The sequence below is a fragment of the Thunnus albacares genome, chromosome 3 (genome assembly GCF_914725855.1).
Source record: "Thunnus albacares chromosome 3, fThuAlb1.1, whole genome shotgun sequence".
Lineage (NCBI taxonomy): Eukaryota > Metazoa > Chordata > Actinopteri > Scombriformes > Scombridae > Thunnus > Thunnus albacares.
The window spans coordinates 38,188,455-38,201,138 of record NC_058108.1 but is presented as its reverse complement, the minus strand read 5'-3'; the positions used below and the strand labels follow the sequence as shown (position 1 = coordinate 38,201,138).

At 35.2% G+C, this 12,684-nt stretch overlaps 1 protein-coding gene across 1 annotated transcript; it reads left to right on the top strand.

The window, feature by feature from the left end:
- The first annotated feature begins 4,795 nt into the window (after nucleotides 1-4,795).
- On the top strand, nucleotides 4,796-7,114 carry LOC122975979 (tripartite motif-containing protein 16-like). Its single transcript, XM_044344206.1, has one exon. The coding sequence runs from the start codon at nucleotides 5,435-5,437 to the stop codon at nucleotides 7,112-7,114; it is 1,680 nt and encodes a 559-aa protein (XP_044200141.1). The 5' UTR covers nucleotides 4,796-5,434.
- Nucleotides 7,115-12,684: the final 5,570 nt, after the last annotated feature.

The following is a 12,684-nucleotide window of genomic DNA, read 5'->3' as shown; positions in this document are numbered from 1 at the left end:
AACTCTTCTCTCCCATCTTTCCCATGTGACCTGAATGCAGCGTCAGTGTTACAGGATGTGACTTCTGTCAACAAACTGACACAGTGTGATATTACAGATATTAAAATCCGTCTTTACTGATGTTGTTTGAAGCTGTTAAAGGCTCAGTGGAGTTTTTACACGTCTTCCTGCAGTGAACATCACAGCAGGTCAACAACTGAAATCTGAAAACTGATGCAGGACACAAGAGGGCGCCTTCATCCTGCTAACCAGGGATGTAGTGGAGGTTAAAGCTCCTCCACTCGGTCTGTCTGCAGTTTTAGTCAAAAACATGTTTTTAAACCAATTAAAACACACCATGATAATAAGAATGCATCCTGTCATTCATCATGGTAAATGGTGTCAAAGTGCTTTAAGTCATTAATTAGTTATTTAGTTAGTTAGATTGTGGAAACGTCTTTGGCTTCACCACATAGTGTTAAAAACAACACAGGACAGCTGATGAGGACAAACAGCATCAACAAACAACATGATTTAAAAAAAAAAAAAACAAAAACAGTAAAAATGAAATAAAACGGTAGACGGTTCGATGTTTGTCAAATTGGTTTCCAACCTTTTTGGCTTTTGACGTCTTACAAAAAGCAGTGTGTAGTCGGGGTCACATTTCACATGTCTATGAGTTGTTAACAGCTCCACCAAATAGTGATTTTTCCCTCTAAACTTCTCACATGCTTTCATTTCAATAAATGTTCAAATGATCCAATATTTCAGCAAAAATCAAAGATTAGAGAAAAAGTCCAAAAACTGAAAACAGATTTGTGTATCAGAACTTTGTTTTTTCTTCTTTCCTCTCCCATTAATCATCTCACCACCCCTCAGATTTATCTGCTGACCCTTTGGAGGGGCCCCGACCCCTAGGTTGGGAACCACTGGACTAAACTAGCTAACTGTATATAAAGTAGTGTAAACTAGCTCCACCTCCAGCAGCTACAACAGTAACATGCTGCTCTAACACTGATGCTTCACTATTAATAATCTAATGATGTCATATATAATAATATATCAGTCAGAGGGACCAAACCACTACTTTTACTGCAATACTTTAACTACATCAAGCTCATAATACTTATGTACTTTTAATGCAATACTTTAACTACATCAAGCTCATAATACTTATGTACTTTTACTGCAATACTTTAACTACATCAAGCTCATAATACTTATGTACTTTTAATGCAATACTTTAACTACATCAAGCTCATAATACTTATGTACTTTTACTGCAATACTTTAACTACATCAAGCTCATAATACTTATGTACTTTTACTGCAATACTTTAACTACATCAAGCTCATAATACTTATGTACTTTTACTGCAATACTTTAACTACATCCAGCTCATAATACTGATGTACTTTTACTGCAATACTTTAACTACATCAAGCTCATAATACTTATGTACTTTTACTGCAATACTTTAACTACATCCAGCTCATAATACTTATGTACTTTTACTGCAATACTTTAACTACATCAAGCTCATAATACTTATGTACTTTTACTGCAATACTTTAACTACATCAAGCTCATAATACTTATGTACTTTTACTGCAATACTTTAACTACATCAAGCTCATAATACTTATGTACTTTTACTGCAATACTTAACTACATCAAGCTCATAATACTTATGTACTTTTACTGTAATACTTTAACTACATCAAGCTCATAATACTTATGTACTTTTACTGCAATACTTAACTACATCAAGCTCATAATACTTATGTACTTTTACTGCAATACTTTAACTACATCAAGCTCATAATACTTATGTACTTTTACTGCAATACTTTAACTACATCAAGCTCATAATACTTATGTACTTTTACTGCAATACTTAAACTACATCAAGCTCATAATACTTATGTACTTTTACTGCAATACTTAACTACATCAAGCTCATAATACTTATGTACTTTTACTGCAATACTTTAACTACATCCAGCTCATAATACTTATGTACTTTTACTGCAATACTTAAACTAACTTCTGCTTGTAAACAGTAACAGTGAGTAGAAGGTGGATCAGCAGGTTGATCTTTAATAACAAACAGCTGGAGGATTCAGAGCCGCTGCTTCTGTACTTTTACTGCAATACTTTAACTACATCAAGCTTGTAATACTTATGTACTTTTACTGCAATACTTTAACTACATCCAGCTCATAATACTGATGTACTTTTACTGCAATACTTTAACTACATCAAGCTCATAATACTTATGTACTTTTACTGCAATACTTTAACTACATCCAGCTCATAATACTGATGTACTTTTACTGCAATACTTTAACTACATCAAGCTCATAATACTTATGTACTTTTACTGCAATACTTTAACTACATCAAGCTCATAATACTTATGTACTTTTACTGCAATACTTTAACTACATCAAGCTCATAATACTTATGTACTTTTACTGCAATACTTAAACTAACTTCTGCTTGTAAACAGTAACAGTGAGTAGAAGGTGGATCAGCAGGTTGATCTTTAATAACAAACAGCTGGAGGATTCAGAGCCGCTGCTTCTGTACTTTTACTGCAATACTTTAACTACATCAAGCTTGTAATACTTATGTACTTTTACTGCAATACTTTAACTACATCAAGCTCATAATACTTATGTACTTTTACTGCAATACTTTAACTACATCCAGCTCATAATACTGATGTACTTTTACTGCAATACTTTAACTACATCAAGCTCATAATACTTATGTACTTTTAATGCAATACTTAACTACATCAAGCTCATAATACTTATGTACTTTTACTGCAATACTTTAACTACATCAAGCTCATAATACTTATGTACTTTTACTGCAATACTTTAACTACATCAAGCTCATAATACTTATGTACTTTTACTGCAATACTTTAACTACATCAAGCTCATAATACTTATGTACTTTTACTGCAATACTTAACTACATCAAGCTCATAATACTTATGTACTTTTACTACAATACTTTAACTACATCAAGCTCATAATACTTATGTACTTTTACTGCAATACTTTAACTACATCAAGCTCATGATACTTATGTACTTTTACTGCAATACTTAACTACATCAAGCTCATAATACTTATGTACTTTTACTGCAATACTTTAACTACATCAAGCTCATAATACTTATGTACTTTTACTGCAATACTTAACTACATCAAGCTCATAATACTTATGTACTTTTACTGCAATACTTAACTACATCAAGCTCATAATACTTATGTACTTTTACTGCAATTCTTTAACTACATCAAGCTCATAATACTTATGTACTTTTACTGCAATACTTTAACTACATCAAGCTCATAATACTTATGTACTTTTACTGCAATACTTAACTACATCAAGCTCATAATACTTATGTACTTTTACTGCAATACTTTAACTACATCAAGCTCATAATACTTATGTACTTTTACTGAAATACTTTAACTACATCAAGCTCATAATACTTATGTACTTTTACTGCAATACTTTAACTACATCAAGCTCATAATACTTATGTACTTTTACTGCAATACTTAAACTAACTTCCGCTTGTAAACAGTAACAGTGAGTAGAAGGTGGATCAGCAGGTTGATCTTTAATAACAAACAGCTGGAGGATTCAGAGCCGCTGCTTCTTTTACTGCAATACTTTAACTACATCAAGCTCATAATACTTATGTACTTTTACTGCAATACTTTAACTACATCAAGCTCATAATACTTATGTACTTTTACTGCAATACTTTAACTACATCAAGCTCATAATACTTATGTACTTTTACTGCAATACTTTAACTGAGGCTTGTTTTGATCCAAACACTCTCCAACAGGAAGGACAACAAACAAACATGGTGTAAAGTTTAAAAGCCTTTAATGACATCGCACATATTTGACAGAGAGAGAGCTTTAAAGTCTACAGGTGCAGTTTCATACATGAGAAAAGCCTTTATGGTCTAACTTCTGTTTAAATATTTGGCCTTAAACGGCCTGCAAAGGATTTTCTTCTTCTTCATTCCTATAGATGTAGTTCTGATTGTGCAGTAAGATGGCGTTAACTTCCATACATGTTCAGTACAATAGATATACAGTGACGGAGAGCAACACGAGTATCAAAGAGCAGAAAATCAAAGTGACTTTCCTGCAGAATTCTGCAGAAATTGCGATACAAGCGATGTTCTATTTGCTCTTTTTGTGGTAAAATTGCAAGCAAAGGAAAATAACGTTTGAACTGCTAGCAGTGAAGAGTCATATGTAATGACTTCCTGGATAAAAAGCATCAGTAGACAGACAGCGCCCACAACCCTCCGCAGCAGAGCAGATGACTGATGTTCAGATACCTGTGATTGTACCTGAGCACGTGCACACACAGTCCAGCAACACGTCCTCGTGCCTCTGGTCCTCCAGTTTATCCACCGCAGCAGTTCGCCAGCAGAGGGCAGCGGAGGAGACCACAAGAAGCCATTTTGTTTTGTTTTTTATTCCCATCCCTCTCTAATGTGAGTTGTTTCCGTCCTTACGGGATTTCTAGGTTTGTAGTTTCCTTTAGATGTTGATCTTTCTATCATCACTGTGTTTTAAGATTTAAGGTTTAGAAATCTGATATATTAATCTGGATCACAGTGTTACTGAGATCTGATTTGCTGCTACTTAAATCTCCTAAAATTACAGTTTGTAAATTGATGGTTTATATATTCTTTATTATCTGCCTGTTTATTTATGAGTTGATATATTTATAAGCCTTTATTAAATAAACTTTCACCTCAACATGAGCACCAAATAAAATCAGTCAATAATTCCATTAAAATAAATCAATATATAAACATAATCAGCCACAGACCTTCATTCAGCTGCTTTACTTTAGTTTTCCCTCCTTTATATCAACTTAAAACAACTTACAGTTTTATTCACAGCGTTCAGGTTTATAATCTTAGTTTGTGTTAACAGCTACTGAAGTTCCAGTGGAGCACAGTGTGTTTGAAGCAGGTTTTATTTCATGTTGATGCTTTTAATGTGAAACGTTTCCTTCACAATGATCAATAAAGCTTTAATACTGTACCGATAGGATGAAAATAAACAGTCATCTCAGATCCCAAAAAACACTTTGGCACCAGGAAGCAGAGCTGAGCTACAAAACAGGGTGAAACACACAGTATCTCTTTAAAACTTAACCCCTCCCTCTCCTTCCTGCTCTCAAACACAACAAGCTCCACTCTGTCCTCATATCTCCTGGTTCCCTCCCCTTCAGATCTACAGTTTGCAGATGGGTGGAACCAACATGTAGTGCAGTATAAGAGCTGCAGGCTGAATTCACTGCAGAGACACATGTTGTTAGATCAGAGCTCAAAGTTGTTTCACTTCTCAGGAAGCGAAACTCAGACAGTCGTTGCCACTGAGAGCTGAAATGGCGCAGAAAGGAGTTCAGCTGGACCGAGAAACCTTCTCTTGTTCGATCTGTCTGGATCTACTGAAGGATCCGGTGACTATTCCCTGTGGACACAGTTACTGCATGAGATGTATTAAAAGCTTCTGGGATGGAGAGGATGAGAGGAAGATCTACAGCTGCCCTCAGTGCAGACAGGCCTTCACACCGAGGCCTGTCCTGGTGAAAAACACCATGTTAGCAGCTTTAGTGGAGCAGCTGAAGAAGACTGGACTCCAAGCTGCTCCTGCTGATCACTGCTATGCTGGACCTGAAGATGTGGCCTGTGATGTCTGCACTGGGAGGAAGCTGAAAGCCCTCAAGTCCTGTCTGCAGTGTCTCGTCTCTTACTGTGAGAAACACCTCCAGCCTCACTTTGAATCAACTAAATTTAATAAACACAAGCTGGTCGACCCCTCGGAGAAGCTCCAGGAGAACATCTGCTCTCGTCATGATGAGGTGATGAAGATGTTCTGCCGTACTGATCAGCAGAGTATCTGTTATCTCTGCTCTGTGGAGGAACATAAAGGCCACGACACAGTCTCAGCTGCAGCAGAAAGGACTGAGAGGCAGAGAGAGCTCGAGGTGAGTCGACAAAACATCCAGCAGAGAATCCAGGACAGAGAGAAAGATGTGAAGCTGCTTCAACAGGAGGTGGAGGCCGTCAGTCGCTCTGCTGATAAAGCAGTGAAGGACAGTGAGAAGATCTTCACTGAGCTGATCAGTCTCATCCAGAAAAGAAGCTCTGATGTGAAGCAGCAGATCAGATCCCAGCAGGAAACTGAAGTGAGTCGAGTCAAAGAGCTTCAGGAGAAGCTGGAGCAGGAGATCACTGAGCTGAAGAGGAAAGACGCTGAACTGAAGAAGCTCTCATACACAGAGGATCACAACCAGTTTCTACACAACTACCCCTCACTGTCACAACTCAGTGCATCTACAGACTCATCCAGCATCGATATCCGTCCTCTGAGATACTTTGAGGATGTGACAGCAGCTGTGTCAGAGCTCAGAGATCAACTACAGGACATCCTGACGGAGAAATGGACAAACATCTCACTGACAGTGACTGTTGTGGACGTTTTACTGTCAGAAACAGAACCCAAGACCAGAGCTGAGTTCTTAAGATATTCACGTGAAATCACACTGGATCCAAACACAGCACACACACAGCTGTTATTATCTGACGGGAACAGAAAAGCAGAAGGAACGAGTCAATACCAGCTTTATTCTCGTCACCCAGACAGATTCACTAGATGTTGTCAGGTCCTGAGTAAAGAGAGTCTGACTGGACATTGTTACTGGGAGGTGGAGAGGAGCGGGGGGGGAGTTGGTGTAGCAGTCTCATACAAGGATATCAGCAGAGCAGGAGGCTTGAATGAATGTAGATTTGGATTCAATAACAAATCTTGGATGTTATATTGTGACACTGACAGTTATACATTTTTCTTCAACAGTATCTCAACTCCCGTCTCAGGTCCTGTTTCCTCCAGAGTAGGAGTGTACCTGGATCACAGAGCAGGTATTCTGTCCTTCTACAGCGTCTCTGAAACCATGACTCTCCTCCACAGAGTCCAGACCACATTCACTCAGCCTCTCTATGCTGGACTTTATTTCTATTATCCTTATTATGGAGACACAGCTGAGTTCTGTGAACTGAAATAGACAGAAGTCATTTCAGACTTCATGTGTCAGATTCTGTTGTAATTCTTCATGTTTTTGTCTCCATTGTTTCTGAGAGCTCGTTGCTGTGGTGTTTCTGAACTGCACAGAGATCAGCTGTCAATCAAACTGGGATTATCAACACTTTCTTCTTTTCATTTGTTGTTCTGTTGATGTTTTCAGTTTCTTTAAATGTGACTTTTTGCTGTGTGTTTTTATCCATGGAGGCTATCGCTGCTCATGATGACGTCTTTTACCTTCACTGACGTTTCTTCAGATGAAAATATAAACTTCTCTTTGTTCTAAATGTTAGTTTCATGTTTGTATTGATGTATTTGATCTCATCACTTTATAAATTCATAGAGAAACATCCAATCAAACTGTAATTATCATGATAATAATCATTTATTATGTTGTTGTACATTCTGGGTTAAACTAACTGATTGTGTGGATGAAGTGAATCTGAACATGAAATCATTGAACAGGAGTCATTTAACAGACTTTACTGACTGGATGTGTGAACAATCTGAAGCTTTACATAATCAATAAAGATGTTTTTTCAACAGTGAGCAAAGTATTTTCTTCTGTCTTCATCTCAGGATGTCATTCAAAGCTTCTGGAGAAAATGTGAAACTAAAATGAGAGTTTATTTATTTTACTGTTTTCTGTCTGATTGGACTAAATATCGTTGGTCATGATCAGCTCGTCTACCAACAGCAGAACATCTGCAGCACATTTTATTTCCATTTCAACCAATTTCCTTTCATTCATCCATATTTATATATTTATATATTATAAATGTATCAGATTGTTGGTAATTATTAACCAGAGATTTGACGATTTCACACAAATTAAACTTATAATTAAATTCCTGCAGAATAACTCAGCACTGTAAGGATGTTTTAAATAAATGTACAATACAGCAGATGTCGGGCCGATCCATATCTCTGATTGGTTGTTCCGTCATGTGATCAATCAGTACGTCACGTGATAATATTGTTCACACTCAGCCAGAAACTCTTTCACTGTGAAGTTTGAGAGTTTAGTGTCGTTCAGAGTTCGATGAAGACGAGTTTGTAAAGTTTAAATCCAGACTTGATTAAAACTTCTTGTGACTGATTTTGTTGCTGTGCTGAAGAGTTTTAGTCATTTATATTAATCAGCAGCAAAGAAATGCATCTAAAACAGTGGTGATTAGTTTCCTGACAGCTGTGATTGATTTATTGAACCATCACAGGTAACGTTACTCCACCTTTTCTACTGCAGAAGTCATTCAGGAATCATTTGATCAAAACTCTGCACATATGAGACGCTGAGTTCAGTTCAATCGTAATAAACATCAGAAGGAAACAACATGTTGACTCCAGTTTGAAGCCGTGAAGACGCCGTAATAGATGTTTGCTGAAGTTTACAGTGTTACAGTTTTTACTAAAAAACTCATATTTGAACATCAACACTAAATTAAACACATGTGGACTCCATCAAGTCCAGTCATAATATGATTAAACTATAAACTGAACATATAATTATTCACATCTGGTCACAGAAGTCAGAGAAATCACAGCCTGCAGCATCAAATCTCACTTTCACAAGTTCTGTTTACAACCTGAAAGCTGATGTGAATAATATTTGCAGACTGGAAACTCTTCTCTCCCATCTTTCCCATGTGACCTGAATGCAGCGTCAGTGTTACAGGATGTGACTTCTGTCAACAAACTGACACAGTGTGATATTACAGATATTAAAATCTGTCTTTACTGATGTTGTTTGAAGCTGTTAAAGGCTCAGTGGAGTTTTTACACGTCTTCCTGCAGTGAACATCACAGCAGGTCAACAACTGAAATCTGAAAACTGATGCAGGACACAAGAGGGCGCCTTCATCCTGCTAACCAGGGATGTAGTGGAGGTTAAAGCTCCTCCACTCGGTCTGTCTGCAGTTTTAGTCAAAAACATGTTTTTAAACCAATTAAAACACACCATGATAATAAGAATGCATCCTGTCATTCATCATGGTAAATGGTGTCAAAGTGCTTTAAGTCATTAATTAGTTATTTAGTTAGTTAGATTGTGGAAACGTCTTTGGCTTCACCACATAGTGTTAAAAACAACACAGGACAGCTGATGAGGACAAACAGCATCAACAAACAACATGATTTAAAAAAAAAAAAAACAAAAACAGTAAAAATGAAATAAAACGGTAGACGGTTCGATGTTTGTCAAATTGGTTTCCAACCTTTTTGGCTTTTGACGTCTTACAAAAAGCAGTGTGTAGTCGGGGTCACATTTCACATGTCTATGAGTTGTTAACAGCTCCACCAAATAGTGATTTTTCCCTCTAAACTTCTCACATGCTTTCATTTCAATAAATGTTCAAATGATCCAATATTTCAGCAAAAATCAAAGATTAGAGAAAAAGTCCAAAAACTGAAAACAGATTTGTGTATCAGAACTTTGTTTTTTCTTCTTTCCTCTCCCATTAATCATCTCACCACCCCTCAGATTTATCTGCTGACCCTTTGGAGGGGCCCGACCCCTAGGTTGGGAACCACTGGACTAAACTAGCTAACTGTATATAAAGTAGTGTAAACTAGCTCCACCTCCAGCAGCTACAACAGTAACATGCTGCTCTAACACTGATGCTTCACTATTAATAATCTAATGATGTCATATATAATAATATATCAGTCAGAGGGACCAAACCACTACTTTTACTGCAATACTTTAACTACATCAAGCTCATAATACTTATGTACTTTTAATGCAATACTTTAACTACATCAAGCTCATAATACTTATGTACTTTTACTGCAATACTTTAACTACATCAAGCTCATAATACTTATGTACTTTTAATGCAATACTTTAACTACATCAAGCTCATAATACTTATGTACTTTTACTGCAATACTTTAACTACATCAAGCTCATAATACTTATGTACTTTTACTGCAATACTTTAACTACATCAAGCTCATAATACTTATGTACTTTTACTGCAATACTTTAACTACATCCAGCTCATAATACTGATGTACTTTTACTGCAATACTTTAACTACATCAAGCTCATAATACTTATGTACTTTTACTGCAATACTTTAACTACATCCAGCTCATAATACTTATGTACTTTTACTGCAATACTTTAACTACATCAAGCTCATAATACTTATGTACTTTTACTGCAATACTTTAACTACATCAAGCTCATAATACTTATGTACTTTTACTGCAATACTTTAACTACATCAAGCTCATAATACTTATGTACTTTTACTGCAATACTTAACTACATCAAGCTCATAATACTTATGTACTTTTACTGTAATACTTTAACTACATCAAGCTCATAATACTTATGTACTTTTACTGCAATACTTAACTACATCAAGCTCATAATACTTATGTACTTTTACTGCAATACTTTAACTACATCAAGCTCATAATACTTATGTACTTTTACTGCAATACTTTAACTACATCAAGCTCATAATACTTATGTACTTTTACTGCAATACTTAAACTACATCAAGCTCATAATACTTATGTACTTTTACTGCAATACTTAACTACATCAAGCTCATAATACTTATGTACTTTTACTGCAATACTTTAACTACATCCAGCTCATAATACTTATGTACTTTTACTGCAATACTTAAACTAACTTCTGCTTGTAAACAGTAACAGTGAGTAGAAGGTGGATCAGCAGGTTGATCTTTAATAACAAACAGCTGGAGGATTCAGAGCCGCTGCTTCTGTACTTTTACTGCAATACTTTAACTACATCAAGCTTGTAATACTTATGTACTTTTACTGCAATACTTTAACTACATCCAGCTCATAATACTGATGTACTTTTACTGCAATACTTTAACTACATCAAGCTCATAATACTTATGTACTTTTACTGCAATACTTTAACTACATCCAGCTCATAATACTGATGTACTTTTACTGCAATACTTTAACTACATCAAGCTCATAATACTTATGTACTTTTACTGAAATACTTTAACTACATCAAGCTCATAATACTTATGTACTTTTACTGCAATACTTTAACTACATCAAGCTCATAATACTTATGTACTTTTACTGCAATACTTAAACTAACTTCTGCTTGTAAACAGTAACAGTGAGTAGAAGGTGGATCAGCAGGTTGATCTTTAATAACAAACAGCTGGAGGATTCAGAGCCGCTGCTTCTGTACTTTTACTGCAATACTTTAACTACATCAAGCTTGTAATACTTATGTACTTTTACTGCAATACTTTAACTACATCAAGCTCATAATACTTATGTACTTTTACTGCAATACTTTAACTACATCCAGCTCATAATACTGATGTACTTTTACTGCAATACTTTAACTACATCAAGCTCATAATACTTATGTACTTTTAATGCAATACTTAACTACATCAAGCTCATAATACTTATGTACTTTTACTGCAATACTTTAACTACATCAAGCTCATAATACTTATGTACTTTTACTGCAATACTTTAACTACATCAAGCTCATAATACTTATGTACTTTTACTGCAATACTTTAACTACATCAAGCTCATAATACTTATGTACTTTTACTGCAATACTTAACTACATCAAGCTCATAATACTTATGTACTTTTACTACAATACTTTAACTACATCAAGCTCATAATACTTATGTACTTTTACTGCAATACTTTAACTACATCAAGCTCATGATACTTATGTACTTTTACTGCAATACTTAACTACATCAAGCTCATAATACTTATGTACTTTTACTGCAATACTTTAACTACATCAAGCTCATAATACTTATGTACTTTTACTGCAATACTTAACTACATCAAGCTCATAATACTTATGTACTTTTACTGCAATACTTAACTACATCAAGCTCATAATACTTATGTACTTTTACTGCAATACTTAACTACATCAAGCTCATAATACTTATGTACTTTTACTGCAATACTTAACTACATCAAGCTCATAATACTTATGTACTTTTACTGCAATTCTTTAACTACATCAAGCTCATAATACTTATGTACTTTTACTGCAATACTTTAACTACATCAAGCTCATAATACTTATGTACTTTTACTGCAATACTTTAACTACATCAAGCTCATAATACTTATGTACTTTTACTGAAATACTTTAACTACATCAAGCTCATAATACTTATGTACTTTTACTGCAATACTTTAACTACATCAAGCTCATAATACTTATGTACTTTTACTGCAATACTTAAACTAACTTCCGCTTGTAAACAGTAACAGTGAGTAGAAGGTGGATCAGCAGGTTGATCTTTAATAACAAACAGCTGGAGGATTCAGAGCCGCTGCTTCTTTTACTGCAATACTTTAACTACATCAAGCTCATAATACTTATGTACTTTTACTGCAATACTTTAACTACATCAAGCTCATAATACTTATGTACTTTTACTGCAATACTTTAACTACATCAAGCTCATAATACTTATGTACTTTTACTGCAATACTTTAACTGAGGCTTGTTTTGATCCAAACACTCTCCAACAGGAAGGACAACAAACAAACATGGTG

Coding starts and splice junctions, on each gene's coding strand:
- LOC122975979 (XM_044344206.1), top strand. CDS start 5,435: ATGGCGCAGAAAGGAGTTCAGCTGGACCGAGAAACCTTCTCTTGTTCG.